Below are 12,719 nucleotides of genomic sequence, written 5' to 3' on the forward strand. Positions count from 1 at the left end.
GTTTTCCTGAGAGACACTTGTGGCTAGGGATTTCAAAGACTATCAGCTTAAGTCTCACTGTATCCAGGATGCTCTTCTCTTTAATTCCTTTCAGCCTCATGCTTGTGTTGTCTTCTGTAGGTGTCCCTTTACAGCAGAACTGTAGCGTATAACCAGATTCTTACTCCCTTGTTTTGCAACCAAAAACACATCTTAGTCCTCACAGGCTACTTTTGACTTATGCATCTGATTACTTTAGTCATCTGCTTTTCTGCAAGCATATTGGCTGCAGTGGAGTCTATGGCTGCCATTAAATCCCCCTCTGGTGACTGTTGGCACCTTTCAGGGTAAATATAATACTAAACTGTAGCTGTCAAAACAAATGAGTGATGAGCTTTGTGAATCAGGATTCCTGCCATTTTACTTGTTTGGACACTTCTCAGTTTGTCAAAATCCAGATTTTGCAGTGTTAATTAGTGGGACTGTATCACAGGGGGTCTGATGCGGGTCAGCACCGGTGTGCCATGACCTTCCTAGAGAGAGTGTCCTGCAAAGAACAACTCTTCCAGGAGCGATGGCAGGCCTCCCTGGGCAGCAGGTGATTCCAGCAAGTGTGGCAACTTCTCAGCTACAAGTGATTCCAGCTCTTGTGATTCAGCTCCTTGTGAAATCACCCAAGGCGAACCCGGGGACAGAGAGACAGGAGCCTCGTATGGCAATTCCACAAAGGTGGCTTTCATTGTCCAGCAGCCCCTGTGAAGGGAAGACCAGGGACAAAGCTCCCTCATCAGGGGCAGAAACAGGGGGCTTTTTATGGGAAAGGCAGGGGGTGGGGTAGAAACCAACTAGCCAACTGGGTACAGGCTATTGCCATATAGAAACAAGGCATGCTGGGGGTGGTTCACTTTCTCACCATGACCCTGAGGAAGGTTACTTATCTTTGGGAGAGTCTTTTTGCTCTCAGGCCTCTGTCCTCCAAGGGAGTGCTCCACAGGACTGTGTTAATTTAGTCAAGTGCTGCTGTGCAGAGGTAGGAGCCTTGGCCAGGGAGGTAATAGCCACCACCCTTCCTTTGTATGGATTGGCAGGAGGCTTCATCTTCTCTTTTTGTAAGCAGGCTTTTTAATCCAAGATGCAGCCTTTCATAGAGAGCAGACTGGTGTTGGCCCTTCACTGCCAGTTTGGAGAGAGCTGTTTATGTTGAAGAGCTTTCTTGCAGGGCTGATGCTGAAGTTTGTTCTATTGGCCTGTACTCACTCTGGCTCTGATTGCTCCTCTGATCAGTTTTGCTATGTATGTTCTTCCATGCTGTTTATCTTAGCCCAAACATGCTGAAGGCAACAGCAAAACCTGTTAGAGAGTTAATGCTGTGCATGATGCTTGTGAGCCAAAACACCTGTGACTGCTGCCACCCGCTGTGTGGGTCCTTCCAGATCAAAATAAAAAGCCCTTTGGTTTTGAAGCATCCCTAAGGCATGCTGGAGTTCAGCATCTTTGGAAGGTTTGGTAATTGCCAACACTTGCCTCTATTCTTCCATATTAAGTCTTAAACTGGCAAAATGTAAGTCATTGCAAGTCGATGAGATAACAGGAGGTTTTATGCCTGTGCTGCTGGAGTAGCAGGCTCCTTTTATTTCACAGAGTTAGGAAAGGGTGTGAGGAGAGAAGCAGGGGGAGCTGCTTGTGGTGTTTGTTCCTTAGCTGTTCTTAATTTTGCTTTCTGCCCTTACACTCTGCAGACAGCCTATTTTAAGGTGCACAGATGTTTCTACTACTCCAGTCCTTGGTAGTTGCTTAAGTGGCTTTTCAGAGCAGCTGTTCCCTTGTTTATGTCTCTGACATTCATTTCATTGCAGTTCTTGTTTTTTTGGTGATGGGAAGATGAAAAAACCCCATGTGCTGATGCTCTGTTGTTTAGCCTTTATCAACTGTATCCTCACTGGTGTCCTACCCTTCTGCAGGGGAGACATTTCTGTTGTAGCTGGAGCCCACTGTTGTCCTTCTCTGTCCCAATTTTGCTGGCAGCAGGGTGATTTCGCCAAATGTGATGATGAGAGTGAGAAGATTTGCAGTAGGATTCGACTAAGAGTTTAATAAAATTTGCCTGTGGTCTCTCATCTTTCATCTTAGAAGTCAAGTGTTTGTGCCACGTGGATTGACGTGCATGTCCCTCATGGCCTGTTCCAGCTTTCTGCTTTGCTCTTTGCCATTAAATTGATTTTCAGACTTGCTCAGTAGTGTGCCAGTTCTCTGATCTTTGCCATTGCTACTGCCTTGCTTCAGAGGTGCAAATTACAAGCTGGTGGCACGAAAGAGGGAGGTGAAGCAGTGTATTGTTTTAGTCCAGGAGAATAGAGAGCCGTGGGAAGAGCAGGATTTAACAGTTACTGCAACAGCATGGGGGAGAGCTCCTCTGGGAATTTACTTTCACTTAAAAAAAAGTCTTTTTCCCAGGTTGTGAAATTCAGGAAGTGATGTACATATTAAGACTAGCAATTGTAATTTGTTTTATAGCAGGTGAAAATGTTCTGGAAATATATTGTGAATGTTCTGGATATATTGTGAAAAGTCATGAAGTGCAGCAAATTAATTGACCTATTAGATTTTGGCTAAGTTGTTTACATTTATTCTTTACTACCTAAATTGAATTCTATCTTTATACATTGTGTTAGTAAAAAACAAAAGGTAGGTAAAAGATTACAAATAGGAAACTTTATAATACACAAAGCTTCTTAAGAAGTAGCAAATTAAGCAGCTTTGGGTCTGTCTGTACTGTTCTAGAAGGTTGTGTAGATACTTGATAAGTACATCTTGTTTTAGAAGCTTTGATATCAGATGACAAGACTACAAATAACAATTCTATCAAAACTAGTTCGGTAAACAATTCTTTAAGATACCTGTTCAGTTTGGTATTTTCTTGTATATTGTATTTAACAGTTCAGTGTTTTCCTTTTAACTGCATGCTCTCTATGCATAAGTAGGCATAATTACCACTAATCAAGACCCCTAATCTCAAGCAATTATAAACTCTTACATTGTTCTAATTGCACATTTGAAAATAATGTCATTTTCTCATATAATTATGAGATGATCCATACAATTATTAATTTCTGCTTTTCTTTTTATCTGATCAGTGTTAATTTTGTGTGACCTCACAATGTGTTATCTGAAAAATGCCCTTGAGACATGCAGTTTTTGTGGTTAATTTACGGTTGTGTTTCATATTCAGTAAGAAGTCATACACTGCAACAGATTTTCAAGGCTGTGCTTTCTCTCAGCCTTCTATGAACTGAATAATTTGATGTAAACTAGGAACTTGTTGGTGAAGCAAAAGTGCAATTATACATTTAAATCATCTACTGTTTGCAAATGAAGGTGCTTGCTCTTTGAACAGTACTTAGGTTAGTGCAGTATGTAAAAGGGGCTTATTTTGGTTTTTTAATTGTCAAGTGGAATTTACATGCAGACAGACAGACTTTCTGGATCAGCTTTCCGGACAGCAAAAATGAAGGAAGTTTGTTTTCAGAAAGCACTTCAAGTCTTGGGGGCAAGATATAAGAGGTTGTTCACTAGTTGGTCTCACTTGTTGCTGTGTAGTTCTTCTGCACACATTTTGTGTGCGAGGCCACTGGATGAATGCATTTTGAACAAATCATCATCAATCTGATGATTCATCTCAGGAACCGAATGCAGCACTTACATCTGTAATTGGGGTAATTGTAAACCTCTCATTCTTACAGATAGAAGTTCTTCCTCTTATAATTCTAAAATCAGACCCCAGATCTTTTACTGTGGTAGCTGAGGCCTACACTGGCTTGTATTTATTTCTCTATTCTCACTTGTTACATCATTTAAAGTAGCAGATGATTTGGTGACCTTTCCAACCTGCGTCTGACCTTCATGATTCACTTGTGGGTAATTTGCTACTGCAATTACTGTGGTCCTATCTGTGACACTTAAATGGGGTATCACAGACTGCAGTGTAAAGGAGCAGCCACACTGGTGGGGACAACGTGTTTTCCTTTATTGTCAGAAAAGAATATCAATGTCAGGGGGTGAGGGCTATATAATTTCTGAGGGATCTTGACATTCCTGGAGAGGAGATGCTGGAGATTTTGCTCTGACATAAACAGCCCAACTTTTTTCCTTTAGCAGAGTGTGTGTTTCTGAAATCATTCTGGGGCTGCAGTCTACTGCAGTGGGTTCATTTCATTATTCCTTTGAACGGAAGGAAAGGCACACAGCCAGCTATTTCTGTGCAGAGGAGTTCAAGGTTTAATATGCTAATGTATCTACTCAATATAAGGCTGCAAAAATCCTTGGCTTTAATGAGTCTTTAATAGTAATAAAATGGTTAGCTAATGATAAATTAAGGATTGTGAGTTTGGGAATAAAAAAAAAATCTAGGCATGAATAATTTTTCTTGCCAAGATAATTGTCATACTGGAGCTGCAATTTGCAGTGGAAATTGCTTGCTTCATAATAATCAAAATATAGGACCAAATTTCTGGTTTTTCTTTAGGCTTCATGTAGCTGGACATTAATGGGACAGAGTAGGGACTCCATTTTACCTGTGCTGGCATGGAGCTATACATGCCACGGTACTGAACCCCCAGGTTCTGCTGTTTGCCAGAGAGCAGAGAGTTTTATGGACGCAAATGTGGTTGTCCAGAAATCTACAGATAAGAATCTGCTTGCCACCCTCTCCCTAATTTGTCACCTATTCCAGTGCTGTGCTGGCTGCCTTGTGCTGTTGTTGTGTTTGCACCTGCCTAACAGAGAGCAAACCAGGACTTAGGGAGAGGTAATGCTGTTCTAATACAAAATACTCATGGATCAAGGAGCACTTATGGTAAAACTGTTTTTTAAAGCCTTTTATCATTCTTTGCTACTCATTGCATTGGACTTCCTGGTATGATTTGCTCAGGCACAAGTTAAGGTTAAACAGAGAAAATATATGTTTCTGGTCATTGTATCCCTATTCATGACACTCTCTCCACCTTTCTTTAAACTGAGTGTGCACCTTTTTCTGCATATTTTTATACCTGTTTGTACAGAGGAGTAGATGGAAAAAGGGAGAGCTGTTCTCTACAGAAAATTCATGAAAAGAAAAGAAGTCATGCAGCATCAAGAAGGAATTCTGCAGAAAATCAGCAGTGTAAAGGCCTTGAGCAAGCCTAAATTTAAATTACATCTCTTAATGATCAGGGCAAAGACAGTCCTGTAAGTTTCTTTTGCACAATATCAAAGGTCTTTGTTGGTCATAGAATCCTAGAGCATCTCAGTTGGCTTAAGGATATCTGCCTATAACAATGACCTGAATAAATAGCTGCATTCTCAAGGGAAGGAGTGGGATGAAGATTTTTTTTAATAGCTGGTGAGGGAGTAAATAAACGGCAGAAAGGAGTATTTCAGTAAGGCAGAATCTGTTTTTTATAAATATGGCTTCTCATTTATTTATTTTTGTCTTGAGTGTAAAAGACATGATACTCACAATTTGGTGCTTGTTTTGGGGGACAGGAAATGATTAAGAGGAAGAACTGACTCAGCAAGCCAGAGCACTTACAGGTGGTTATCATTGCATTTGCAGTCTGACTGTTCCTCTCCCTCCACAGCCAACCTGTCACATATCACTGACCTGACTCACAACAAAGGAAAGTTCCCCTTGAGGCTTCCTGTCTTTCCATTTCATTCAGGGCTGGATTGGCTGGAAGAGCCTCAGCCCTGGCCTCTGCAAGCTATCAAACCTGGCCGCTGAGGCTGCCACCAGCCTGCTGCTCTGTCTTGGGCTTCAGCAGATGGATCTTCTCAAGTCCTGTGTGTTTTCATCTGCTTCTCTCCACGCCTGGAAACATTGCCTTTTTTTCTTCCTCGTGTTTATTCTTAAACCCATCTTGAGGAACCAGCTGGCTTCATAACTGTGTTGCATGAAGTCAGGAGGGCTGTTCAGAGGTCTGCCTCTGAGGGCTCTAGCTCTTGCCTCTGGCCTTGCTGTGCTTTTGCCTGAAGAATATAAAACGTAATGCGAGTTTTTATGTATTATTAAACTTATGTCTATGAATTACTGACCCACGGTAGCTGTTTATTACATATTCCATCTTCTGCTTTGATTCATTGTTGTTGTCACACTGAGGTGGGTAACGATGACTCAGCTTACTACCGTGATAATGCACTTAAAGCTTGGAAATCTGTCACTGGTGGTATTTCAACACAGGCGCTATAAACCTGAGATGAAAAATTAAATTATTTGCTGTCAAGCTATTTCTCTTAAAATTCTTCTGTCTTCTGTTGTGGTTTCATAAGGTTTTTGGGTACTACTGAATTGTTTGACAAACAGTTGTGTTTCGGGAATTCTGATGCAGGACTTGTTCTCACAAAAATAGGCGGTGGTTCTCGATTTGTAGTGCTGAAGGTGACCTATAAAACACTTATGCTCATCAGGCCTTGCTAATAAAGCACCTGTATTTGCATGCATTTTTATGAGCCTGGCATTTCCAGTCTTAAAGCCCAGTGGAACACAGACTGATCATCACAACTTACCATGTATTATCTCTGTGGTTTTTCTTCTTTTTCACAGCCCTTCTGTATGCCACCATTTTTGGTAATGTGACAACCATATTTCAGCAAATGTATGCTAACACAAACAGATACCATGAAATGCTGAACAGTGTCCGGGACTTTTTAAAGCTCTACCAGGTCCCTAAAGGACTGAGTGAACGTGTGATGGATTACATCGTTTCCACCTGGTCAATGTCCAGAGGAATAGATACTGAAAAGGTAAGTAAATTACACTGCAAGGAAAGAAGTCACATCCTGAAAGTAGTCCATTAAAATAAACAGGAGGTACTGTCTTAGTAAAGGAGACAAATATTCTTTAAATAGTTCTAAGTAGTAGTTTCCCGTAATTTTAAACTTTCAAATACAGTATTTCAGCTATTCCGTCATACTAACATATGCTAGTGGTAAAAGTATGTATGTTTTGCTAGTGAAATGGCATAAAATAGTAAAAAAATTATAAAGGAAAAAGCTTGGTTTACAATAAATAAAGGTGATAAGTAAATAACAAGTTCCAGATTGTAACACAACCTCACAATTTTTCCAAATGAGATTTTTTTGCAGTGTTTCTTGTGAGGTTGTTCGCAGCTCTGTGGGCCTGAAAACAAAGTAATTTTTTTTTTGTCATTGGAGAATTTGGATGTAATATTCTGTGTGCAGGTTAAAGATATTAATGAAAACTGGAAGCATTTAATAATGTATTGCTTGAAATCTATCTTATGTTAGGCAAATGTTATCATTCTGATTCATTGAATTGACAAGTAAATTCCCATTGTGTCTTTAAGATAACAGATGGCCTTTCACCATGGCAAATGTACAAAAGTAATTCCTTGTCGCTTTCATATTAGTTGCCAGCTTTTGTGGAGATACAGTTTTTCTTGTGCTTGTAAAGAGACATGATTTTTGGGGTGGATCATTCAGGAAATCATACCAATGCTCTGGTCACCAGTCTCCTGGTTGGCAGCTTAACTTAGTATTCTGAACTGTGAGTGATGCAGTTAAAGAGCAGTGTCATTTCTGTACAGCTGTTAAAGCATCGTTATGAAGGAGTAGAACAGATGTGGCCTTGCACTGAACTGTCTGGAGACTGAGGGGCACACAGGGCACTGTTTGCTTTCCTAAAAGGTCTTCAGCATATCTGCCATTTTTAAATCCCAGACATGATTCCATAAGCACTGTCTGTCACACTGGCTTTCAGAAAGAAATGGTATTTTAGTGCTGGGTAGTGCTGATTAGAAGCTCTTCTGCATGTTTTCTCACAATCTGTCTTAGTGTGGGGTTGTGATTTGAAGTAGGTGCACTTGGGGAAGGTGGAGAGACATCTGAGGATACATAGTGTAATGAGTGCTGGTGCATTCATTCAGCCCCCAGTACAAACTCCTGTCATCATTTTTACAAAACAACAAGAAAGAATTGCTATGTAAAACATGGGGGGTTTTTTTAGCTTATCTTCAAAGTTCTTTCTTGGCTTCCTTTGATAAATAGAGAAATGCTTTAAGGATGCAGTTGGAGACAGCAGAATAATCAAACTGGGCACAACAATTCCCAGTGTAGTCTTTGAGAATTATCTTAATAAACAGGAGAAAAGTCTCTAATTCTCAGGAGGTCTCAAAGAGTTTAGTACGGTGCTGTTTTCAATAACTGGTGCGTTCATAGCTGAGCTGCCACTGGCCGTGACTGCTAAACCAAGAGCTCAGCTTTCATCTGCACAGGAAAAGCTATGGTTGGCTGTGCCATAAACTCCCAGGTCTCAGCTCTGTTGGTTTGATGCCTGTGTACAACTTCTGGGATGTCTTGCCATGAATAAAACATGTATTGCTTGTGAGACAGAGCAGCGATAGTTGTGCTCCTCTGAAACACAGCGCAGCTTCCTACAGATGAGGCAAAGACTTAAATATGAACTGGGCACAGAACTGATCTTATCACTCTTTTGTAGGCCACGAATTTGTCAGTTCAGTGTTAACTGCACACATGCTAAGTTACAAGTCTAGAAAATGCCTGTACAACAAAATTTAACCAAGAGCTACTGAAAGATTCTAAAGTTGGTCCATGAAGATACCTCCCATACAAATGGAAGTCTTCTTCCATTTGTCTGTAACTCCCAAATGCCTTAAACCCCTTTCATTTTTGTTAAGTCTGGAGACATATTTAAATGGAGAATGGAAAATTAGTTAACTTCCTCTAAGACTGCTGTCCAAAAAAGGTTTTGGATAACAGCATAATTTTAAATATTCTCTTGTATATTCATGGCTTTTTGCTACTGTTTCTGTAACAACAACCCTTTTTGTGTGTGATACTCAGGTAGCTGCAAAGTGTGCGTGTAATTCCAGTAGCAAAATTTGGCAAGAATATGCCACTAGGGAATATTTTTGTCACCAGAGTAAATGAGATAATGGAAAAGACAGATATGTCTCCTGCCTGTGATCCATGTTAAATGCTGGTCTTTCTGCCCCAGCCCATTTCTGTGAGCCTGGAAGACTGAAAACTGGCAGGTTTGGCAGCTCTTCTGTACAGGGCAGCCAAGAAAAATCATCCATGGGTGCCCTACACCTAAGCACTATAGAAATATATCTCTTTTCAAAAGTAGTATCGGCAATAAAAGGTCTGTTTGGAGGTGGGCCAGAGATGATGATATTGGTGGTAGAGTTACTTGTCTTTGGAGTACCAGGCATGATAACTGGAACCAGTGCCATGCAGAGAATTATGAGCTTGGTTCTCTGCTCAGATCTTTCACAGAACCCCGTTTCAAAGTGTAGGCATAGCCATAGTGCTTCCTGTGTTACCTGCCTTTATGTTTTCCAGGAGTATTTGCAGTGAGACAGTCTTCTCTTTCGATCTAGGAAAATAAGTGGGAGTAACTCTGAAGCTCAACCAGAATGTCCCTTAATTGGATGGAATACTTATTACTAAGAAAATTAAAAAAAAAAAAAAAAAAGGCAGACTTAGACTACTCAATGTCTCAATGTTTTTCTCAAATAATATGTCCTGGATGTGCTTCATCATAGGCTACCCCCCAAGGATTTTGTTATCCCCAAACCCTGTTCATGTTGCTTCTTTCTGCTTTTAGCCTGTACATGCAGCAGTGATTTTGTATTCTTTCCACTCAGCTGTCCGTGTTATATTAAAACCCTTCAGAAATGGCCCTGGCTGGTACCCGCTGTGCTGAGCATCAGCTTGTGTTCTCTTATGAGAACCATGAATTGCCGTGAGGAACATTGCATTTGGAAGATCAAAAGCTGCCCAAAACAGTGTCATACCTTTAAGTCCCTTCCCTGTGTAAACAAAAAACTTGTTAGTGCCACTGAGGGGTAAATTTGAATACCTGCAATTCTCAATATCATGAGTTAATTAAACTTTAAATAATCGGTTGTAGTTGTTAAAGCATATAACTTGTGCAGGCTTTTCGTGGAATCTGCCTATCAAAAAAGTGACCTGCCCTCTAGAAACAATTCTTCAGGAAGCTTTTCTTCAATACTTTCTGTACTGCTGTGCTCTAAGTTTTATTGCCTTAAAAACTTCTGGTAATTCAATATCCAGCAGAGCATGTTGCTGAGATGAAAACAGCATTTTCCTTCAGATGTTATAAAGTAGACCAAGTTAGTATTGTGGCTTATGTGGATAAATAATATAAAAATAAACTTACAGACTGACATTAGAAATTTTATAAGAAGGAGGAAAGCAGTTCTTAAACCTTGTGTGGTAAACGAGCCATAGCAGGCACACAGAAGCCATGCACAGGAACTGATTGCCTGATTTCCTTCTCAGGTTTTGCAGATCTGCCCTAAGGACATGAGAGCGGACATCTGCGTGCATCTGAACCGCAAGGTTTTCAAGGAGCACCCTGCCTTCAGGCTGGCGAGCGATGGGTGCCTCCGAGCACTCGCCATGGAATTTCAGACGGTGCACTGTGCTCCAGGAGACCTGATCTACCACGCTGGGGAGAGCGTCGACAGCCTTTGCTTTGTGGTCTCGGGCTCTTTGGAAGTAATCCAGGATGATGAAGTCGTTGCTATATTAGGTGAGTTTCAGAGCTGGTAATAGGCATTGTGCACAAATACAGATATGTACAGCATTTTTATAGCCTCTTCTATTCATTCTTTAAGAAGCTTCAGTTAAGTTTGTTTTACCACATCCTAGAGAGGTTTAATGGGCAGCCGTCTCATTTCCTGGTTGCTTCAACGCTGTTTTGTCTGGTCAGTGGAAACTTTACCTTAGCATGGGGTTCTGGTCATTCTTGGGGTTCTCCCTGTCTTGAGACATCTCCTTTAATTAGAAATTCTATTTACAACTTGAGAAAACTTGTTTTTGAAGTGCCTGGCTTCCCTGCCTCACTGCCCGCCCCCCCCCCCCCCCCCGCCCTCCCCTCCATAATAATCCACCTTTGCTGGAATTTTTCCAGTTATATTTATTTAAGATCTCACGTTGAAACAATATTTATCTATTTTAAAGTCAAAGTAAAACGTCTAGAGCCTTAACTTGGAAGGGCAGCTGTGGGTTGGAGGCATGGAAAAGAAACTGATAGGGGTGTGAACAGCATTCTGAGGCAAAGCTAACAGAAAAGAGTGGGATAATCCAATAGATGTAGATGAATCATGGGGTGGCTGGAGCATTGAGGAGGTGATACTTATCATTTGATTCTGTCAAGCCCTTTTGTGATAAGGTAAATTCTCATGGAGGCTTAATCCAGTACCTGTCACTCATAGCAGCCTGGAAAAAGAGAATAAAACACCTTGATAATTTTACTTTTTTCTGAACACATACACTCAGCTCTCCTAAGATGAATGTCTACCAAAAAAAGAGGGAGCTAATAAATATGCCAAGTTCCATTTTTCTCTACTTTTGAACAGGATTGCATGTATAGCATAGGGTAAAATTAGAGTCCTGGGGAATCAAGTTGATGATACTTTGTGCCACACAAGAAGCTAAAAAGGTGAGAAGTTGGAGGATAATGGATTCTCTTTTGTTCTGGAATCACATGTGCTGTTCAGTGCTATGTATTTGTAACTTCTACTTGTCTATGCTGCACATCAAGAACTTACTATCTTTTGCCATGTTGAACTCTCATGAATTAACATGACTAATGTAGAACACAAACTAAGATGTCTCAGTTTGTGTGCCTTCATGCCACCATGGGTTCAGCATGAGCAGAAAACCTCAAAACATCTTGCTGCTCTGTTTGAGTATAGGTAAAAAGCACTGAGATCGAATTTTTTAAAAATGTTTCTAAAGGTACCAATTTTCTCCTCACCTTTACTGGTAACTCCTGCCTTTTATCATGACACTCACTTTAGAAAACACTCAGCTGAGATTGCTCGAGGAATCAGTGTTAAGGAAACCTAACTCCTAATCTCTGTTGCTGCAGAGTGATAGCTGGGGATAAATGAGGCTGTTCCCTGGGTATCTGGATGAATGGACATATTTTATTGTTGCTCTTCTCCTGGGATGTAACTATTGATCCTCTTCCCTCCACAACTTTTTATTTTCTTCTTCTTCTTTTTCTTTTTAAATCTGGAGTCAGTTTCCTGGCTCTCACTGAAGTTGGTGAGTTCTGTCATTTTCTTTGTGAAAATTGGAAATGGAGAGGAAATGAACATGAAGTGGGATCTGTTTGTGATTCTGTGAGGTTTCATTTCACATGTGTGTCGATATTTGTGTTTCAGTTTCTGGACTAAGGAATCCCTTTCCTTCCACACATGTGTACCTTCCTCCCCCAGGCTGTGAAGACTTCTGCTGAGGGTTTCTCTATCCTGAGAAGAGATTATATATTTAACTAAGTTTTTCACTATTCTAAATCAGTTAAACTTCTTTTTCCTTCAGCATTATGTAATTTAACCACCACTCTTACTGAAGGATGCTTCAGGAGATGGGTCAGGGTTTCCTCCCTAACTTCTTTGTACTCTCAGTTTGAAAACAATATTTCAGGGGATGGGGTTTTTTGGTTGTTTCTGGTTTTGTTTTTTAATTTCATATTTAGCTAAACTTGCCAAGTTCTTGATGAATGTATACCAGATAAAACAAGGTATTGCAAGGGGGAAAAAAGTGTATTGTACAAGAAACGTGATTGTTGCTGATCGCTCAGCCTGAACAACCTATGCCATAAGTTTTATTTACTAGTTGCAACTAAGCATAGCTGTGAACATCAGGCATGTAACAGCAGACCATGTGAGGAATTCCTTAGGGTAATT

General features: G+C 40.5%; 1 protein-coding gene across 10 annotated transcripts in view; it reads left to right on the plus strand.

The window, feature by feature from the left end:
* The window catches only part of KCNH1 (potassium voltage-gated channel subfamily H member 1), a 177,623-nt gene that overhangs the window by 77,105 nt on the left and 87,799 nt on the right, over nt 1-12,719 (plus strand). For 9 of the 10 annotated variants that reach the window (XR_011149737.1, XM_069009612.1, XM_069009619.1 and 6 more), the window contains 2 exons: nt 6,557-6,756; nt 10,300-10,552. Coding sequence is in view for 9 of the 10 variants with exons in the window: in XM_069009612.1 (XP_068865713.1) it covers nt 6,557-6,756; nt 10,300-10,552 (453 nt within the window). In the remaining variant the exon portion in view is untranslated. Of the gene's footprint in view, nt 1-6,556; nt 6,757-10,299; nt 10,553-11,381; nt 11,793-12,719 lie in introns of those variants that run through there. The other variant, XM_069009621.1, reaches the window with a different exon arrangement.

This window comes from Aphelocoma coerulescens, chromosome 3, assembly GCF_041296385.1.
Source record: "Aphelocoma coerulescens isolate FSJ_1873_10779 chromosome 3, UR_Acoe_1.0, whole genome shotgun sequence".
NCBI lineage: Eukaryota > Metazoa > Chordata > Aves > Passeriformes > Corvidae > Aphelocoma > Aphelocoma coerulescens.